Below are 6,938 nucleotides of genomic sequence, written 5' to 3'. Positions count from 1 at the left end.
CACCCCAGAACTACCAGGTTATACCTCATACCATGCTTTTCGGCCCCAAAACTTGGACCGAACCACAAAAGGAGGGGGAGTATCGATATTCATCAAAGATACCCACACCTCCAGGTTGGTGTGCAAAGCACGAAGCATCAGAGAATATCCATGTGCAACTAACAGTGGGTAAAACTGCCTTCCAGTTTATAGCCTGCTACAGACCACCCTCCCAAACCCAGGAACCCCACTCGGCCTACCTGAGAACACTGGAAAATATGAATGTGTCTCCAAACACCATTATATTGGGTGACTTCAACTACCCAAACATAGACTGGGAGCATTACTCTAGCTCCAACACTCTTGCCCAAAGGTTCCTAGAATTTATAAACTCAAATGCTATGGAACAACTTGTTACCACTCCCACAAGAGGAGAAAACATACTGGACCTGATCATCACCAACATGGGGACTCATGCTCCAGACCAGAAGTGTATCCCACACTGGTAAGATCAGACCATAAACTAATCTCACTGGATATTCACATCCCGACCTCACCCCACAGTGAAAAACTTCTCTAAAGCAAATTTCACACTCCTCAAAACCGAGGTGGAATCCTTCAAAGCCCCCGGGCCTGTGGAAAATAAGGCCCAGATCGCAGAATCCTTTATAAACGCATTCTATGAACACCTTCAGGAATGCATGGATCATGCAATCCCAAATAAAACCAAGACCCAATCCTCCAAAGGCAGACATCCTGTCTGGTAGACCCCAGCCATAAACAAACTATACCATATAAGGAGGAAGCTACTAAATGATAGAGCAAAATCCCAAAAAGGGAAGGCATCTCTGATCAGTACTAGCAAAAAACTACGGGCACTCATAAAATTGTCTAAGGCCAGCTTCGAGAGAAAAATTGCACAGGACACTAAGGATAATCACAAGGCCTTCTTTAGGTATGTCAGGAACCTGGGTGGCAACTCCCAGATATGCTCTGAGTTAGTTCAAAATGACAAAAAATGCACTGAACCCACAGACATTGCCAACATCCTGGCAGACAGGTTCATTGCAAACTTCTCCCCCCCTTCCCCCCCAAAAGAGCAAATGTCTATCCCATCAGGGTGTAGCCTCCCTGACATCACAGATGCACAGGTGAGAGCTGCCCTCTCCAAAGCAAAAAACACAGCATCAATGGGACCGGACGGTGTCCCGGGCTGCGTCTTACATGAACTCCAAGAAGAACTGAACCCTCACATAAATTCACTGTTCAATCTCAGCCTTACTACAGGATATGTACCCAAGAAATGGCATACAGCAACAGTGGTCCCACTCCACAAAGGTGGTGCCACAACAGACCCCAGAAACTATCGCCCTATAAGCCTGACTAGCCTGGTCTGCAAAGCTATGGAGCGTATCATCATGAAACTCATAAACAAAGACATTTGGAGCATCCAAACACTGGATCCTACCCAATTCGGCTTTCTTAAGGGCAGATCTTGCCTCTTGAACCTGGTCAACTTCTTTGAAACAGTCACCAAGGTCATAGATGAAGGGAAGGTAGTCCACACAGCCTGCCTGGATCTCGCAAAAGCCTTCGACACAATACCCGACTCGGGCATCATAAATAAGCTCACCAGCTTAAATATCAACCCCTATGTCACAAGATGGGTTCAAACTGGCTCAGGGATAGAACCCAAATGGTCAGAATTGCATGTGCCATGTCAGACTCTAAACCAGTTACAAGTGGCGTCCCACAAGGCTCAGTCCTGGGACCTCTCTTGTTCGGTATATATTTCTCTGAGGTACAGGCTAACATGGGAGGACTATGGCTGACCAAGTTCGCAGATGACTGCAAACTGGGTGCCATAATCGACTCGCCGACTGACACAAGCATCCTCCAAAAGGGTCTCACAGAGACGGATAACTGGTGCCAGAGCCATGGCCTAAAGCTAAATGCCAAAAAGTGCATAGTCATCCCCTTTGGGAAAAGCGAAGTGCCCACAAATTACCACATAGGTGGTAATCCATTAAGTACGGAAGAAGTAATTTGGGATTTAGGGACCCAAGTAGATAGCAATCTCTCCTTTGACAATCACATTGCCAAAGTGGTTAGAAAGACCTTCTATATAGCCCACCTTATCACGAAAGGGTTCACATCTAGATCAAGAGAGGTCATTGTGCCCCTCTACTCATCAGGGCCATAACTGAATACAATGCCCCATTTGGGATGTACCTTACCCGACACCTGCAGCAACTGGAAAGACCCCAAAAGTACCTCACCAAGAGGATCAAGGGACTCAAACAGATGCCCTACGCATTTAGGCTAAAGAAACTCCAGCTCTACTCAGTTGCTTACCGCCTACTCAGAGGCGATCTGTGCCTGACGTCTAAAGCCATGTCCAACCCAGAATTAATGGACATGCTCCACCTAAGGAAATCCAAATCCCTTAGAGCTACATGCTCCAGAGACTTAAACCTCAGCACAGAACTAAATAGGACATGCTGGAGAGACAGATTCATATCCCAGAGGCTCCCCTCACTCAGGAACAAAATCCCAATCCATGTTAGGCAGAGTCCCTCAATGACCCTCTTCAAGAGAAATCTTGACGAGTGGATGGGAGATCGTAGGTTTACCCCTGGGATCTCTTCTGTGTCCCTACTAGACAGAGGCACAGTAAACTAACCTCAAAAGGGCTATCTTCTGTGACCTACTATACAGAGGCACAGTCAACTAATCTAAAAGGGTGGCGAAAGCCAAACACACTCTGGCTAGGCTTATAAATGCCCTAGGGCAGATAGCCTAGTATCAACCTATGAACCTATATATATATATATATATATATATATATATATATATATATATATATATATATGTATATATATATATATATATATATATATATATATATATATATATATGGATGTATGTATGTATGTATACCTTCATTATTAAAAAGTTGTGTAAGTAGTCCAGCTGCCTATTTATTTTTATGTTGGTAACTGGTGTTTTCTGTAGTTTTTCATCGGGTTCTTTTTATTCCCTGTTCCTTTTAAACTCCCATGGTTAATGTTCTACCTGGTATAACCTCTTTTTTTCCTTCTATGTTGTATCCATGTAGCATTTTTTAAATATTGCCACCACCCCAGAATATTCCTGCTTGTATTTTTCAAATCCTATCTTGTTTGCAAATAGGTCCCACTTTTTTCCCTTGTATACCATTCCTTTATAGGTATCCACTGTGATTTAAGACTGTTTTAATTAATATACTTTTCTTGCTTATCTGTGCAAGACGCTTTATTTTCTTTAGATTTTCAGCTGTAGTATTCTAAGACCATGAGGCAGTGTTGGTAACTGGGATCAAACAAAAAAAAAAAAAAAATCCACGGCAGTGGCAGTGCCAACATTCGCCAACCACTTAATCTGCCAAAGAACAGTGAGTAGAGTATATATTGTTGTATTTGTTTATTTTATTTTTCTGACAATACAAGTTTTTCTTCATGTGTGAGGTTGAACACTTTTCTGTTATTTTTCTTAATGTACTCCCTAATTTAATTTTTAACTAAAGTCTTAAAATTGGAAAGCATTGGGTGTAGGGGAGGGTTAAAAGTGCTTTTCTTACTATGGCTAGTAGTGGAATTCACTTCACCATTTTCTCTGTATATCATTTCCAAATTTTCCTTTTGTAAAAATACCTTAAAAATCAATCAATATTTCACTAATGTCAGTTTTACCTGTGAGTACAGAAGTAAATCCTTCACAGAAAATAGAGTAATCGGTCATGTTTAACACCAGACTACTATAATTGAAAATCTTAAATTATCACAAGAATACACTATACCATTGTTCACTATTGTATTTTCAGACCCAGATGCCAATTCCTCCTCCTTCATTTCCATCCCCTCCCCTTTAATTGAGAATGCCCTTCGCTGTGGACCATGTGTGATTAGCTGTAAGTATTCTCTTATCTTTCTTTATCTTTATCTTGTTGGACTGCATTATGACTATTGTATTTTCCTTCTTCTAATAATGCATCTGTTGTCTTGTTTTAAGCTACACATCTGCAGTTGGACATATTTCTGTCTTATGTTTTCAAGGCGTACATTTTCTGCTTTCTCTGCCCCTTGTATTTCTTCTTGCTTTGGTTTTGCTTCTTTGGACAGCAGTATATGTTTTACTGTGTCAGTACTTTTGCTTATATTAGTTTTTTCTTCTTTTTCCACGTCTTCTCTTGCCAGCTTGTATCTTCCTCTAGTTCATTCTAACCAGTTTGAGTGATGTCTGGCCAGTAATGTGCTGTCCTATACCTAATGCAGTTTGTGTGATGCATTTTCCTTAACACAAACTGGAATAATGTGACCTTCATGTCTACAAGTAAAACAACACTTAAGCTGCCTGATACCTTAGGACTCCTCTGTCTCTGTCAAAATATATTTGGAATATGATATGTCTTGGTAGTTTTGCTGAATTTGATTAACACAATTTCTCATTGCCTGATCAACTCACTATATTTGTCTTTTTTCTGCAAGTGTCTGTCTTTCTGTTTGTACAGATACTGCATCATTTCTTAACTATAACTGCATCTTTCTTGACCTGTTCTATTCATAATCCCACTGAAAGTATATTGACATGGCATTTTTCCTCCACTGTTGAAGAAATAAATTTGTTCCCATTTCAGTTTCAAAGCTGAAGTCATAAAGCTGATTCAAATCCAAATACTGGATCTGTGCTTGCCCCTTAGTTTAACTCTGTGCTAAGTAATCCATTACCATGTACCTGTGTAATGGCATTCTTTTTTATAAATGTCTTATTCTTGACTTATTTCTTTTATGCAGCAATTGTCCACTTCATAGTCTGGAGATCAGCACTTCATTGTAAACATAATTCAAAAACTCCTTGGCCCAAGGTTGAGTTCTCTTGTGACACATTACTTGATGCTTGGCTTACTCACTGCTGTCTTGCTGCAGTGATGATGGTACCATCTCCAATGCTAATTCAGGCATTTCATTCTGAAAGTCATGTGCAGGACTACATTCAAGCAAGTGCTTGTCTAATAGGGAGGGGGGTTCTGGCTTCAACATTACAGAAACAACTCTGATTACTGTTTCCTCTGTTTCTGTTACTTCCATCATTTCTCTATTATTTAAAGTGTTTTTCTGATCTCTTCACTTCTGTTTCACTTTTCAGTACTTTGGACTTAACTTTGACATAATGAAATTTGCAGTTCCTGAAGCCACACAACTTCACAACATTCGTCTGTCCCCAGTGTTGTGGCCGATTTACTATAGTCACTGTGAATATGACCTAGTGTCTGTGAAAAATGGGATCTGCCTAATGGGGCTAATCCTTTCAGGGAAAAAAAAGAAAGTGGTCACGAGTACTAGATGTCCCACAGAAAAGTCTGTAAGCTGTGGAACTACCATGAGACACTTAAAGTCTGAATTATGGATTTCCAAAACAGAATATTTAAATAGCTTTGTAATTGACTTGCCAGCATAAATTTTCATTGTGTTATCCTGGGAGTCTTCCCCCAGGTTTCACACACCTTTCCTTCCTGCACAAGTTTCTCTTGCCTTCATTTCTTTTTTGCAGTTTGGATGTGAACAGTTACCCTGTCCATTGTCATAGTCACTCTCAGAACTCTCTAATTCTTAATTCTGTTACTTGTTTAGCATCACGTTTTCTTAGTACCTCACTGTATATTAGAAAGTACTTAGAAGTAGGTGATAAGGCCTGCTGTCTAAATAATCAGTGAAATTGCATTAGTAAAATACATTACAAGTGCATATTGTTTCTTAAGGGATATTTTGAGATTCTGTTAAAACTTGAACTGATTCATTTGTAGGTAAGCAGGAAATTGCCATTAATGTATTTACCCTGGTTTTCATTTACAGCTTTTGTAGCACGTTACAGCACTGCTCGATACTTTGGTTCTACGATTTCACTTATTTTTTTTTCTCAATAGAACTAAACTAAACAGTGTTTTTTTTTTTTTTTAACTGAACAGAGTAACACAGACTTATGATTCTGGTGCCTGTGTATATTTCTACTTCGCTTTCAACTACAGAGGTATTGGTGATCCGATTCTTGTCTACGATCAGATTGAGGTAATGGAGCATGCTGATTTTATCTAACATTTACTTCCATTTTCTGTTGTAGGCTATGTACCATTGTTCCGTAGTTTACTACATATCATTACAGGAAGGAGACCAAAAGTGTGTGGCAGAAAGGATGATGTAAAGTATGCGTTTGCATTTATAAAATGGGCACTGCATTAAGGAAGTAAATATAGATACATTTCTTTTGCTGCACAGTTTCTTAGGTTGTCATTTTTTTTTTTTATCTACTGGTTTCATTACAGTGCTGGCAGAATCTTAAATACCAAAAGTAGGTAGTCAGTTGCATATGTTGCTTCATAGTAAAGGACCTGCCATTGCCTGTGAAACATAAACATTGCTCCACAGTAAAAGGCCCTCATAGTCTGCTCTCTGAAACTTAGATTCTGCCTTCCATATTGGTTACTCTGCTGATCTACTTCAAAGACTGTACTACTTTCATTCATTGCTTATCCATTTCATGGTTGCAGGTGGGCTGTACTAATTGACTGTGCTGGTGTTATGATTGTGCCATAACAGCCTTCCTTCATGCAGGGTAGATGTTTCAGTTCATCCTCATTTATTTATGATATAATTAATTATTTTAATTTTAATTATTAATTCATTATATTATTTATTATTCGTGTTAACTTTGCTGCAAGTGTTGTGCTAGTCAATAATTCCTGACATTTGACTGTAATAAATGCATCCATAAGTCTAGTCTGAATGTACTGCTAAAAACGCATACCTTTGTGTAGTTTCTCATTCTCTGTAACTGATGTAACAAGTCCCTTCTCTTGTGGAATAATTGATACCTTACTACTTTACTGCTTTGCCTCTGTCTTTATTTTGTGCTTTGTCAGAAGT

The 6,938-nt window shown here is 39.5% G+C and overlaps 1 protein-coding gene across 1 annotated transcript in view; it reads left to right on the top strand.

The window, feature by feature from the left end:
* AGPS (alkylglycerone phosphate synthase) overlaps nt 1-6,938 on the top strand; it is a 1,624,661-nt gene that overhangs the window by 1,326,072 nt on the left and 291,651 nt on the right. Inside the window, exon 18 of the mRNA XM_044075311.1 lies at nt 5,984-6,083. Within this exon, the coding sequence (XP_043931246.1) occupies nt 5,984-6,083 (100 nt within the window). The remainder of the gene's footprint in view (nt 1-5,983; nt 6,084-6,938) is intronic.

The sequence above is a fragment of the Protopterus annectens genome, chromosome 6.part0, assembly GCF_019279795.1.
Source record: "Protopterus annectens isolate FY-2018-M chromosome 6.part0, PAN1.0, whole genome shotgun sequence".
In the NCBI taxonomy this organism is placed as follows: Eukaryota; Metazoa; Chordata; order Ceratodontiformes; family Protopteridae; genus Protopterus; species Protopterus annectens.
Note: the sequence above shows the minus strand (reverse complement) of the source record. Positions and strands in the feature narration are given on the sequence as shown.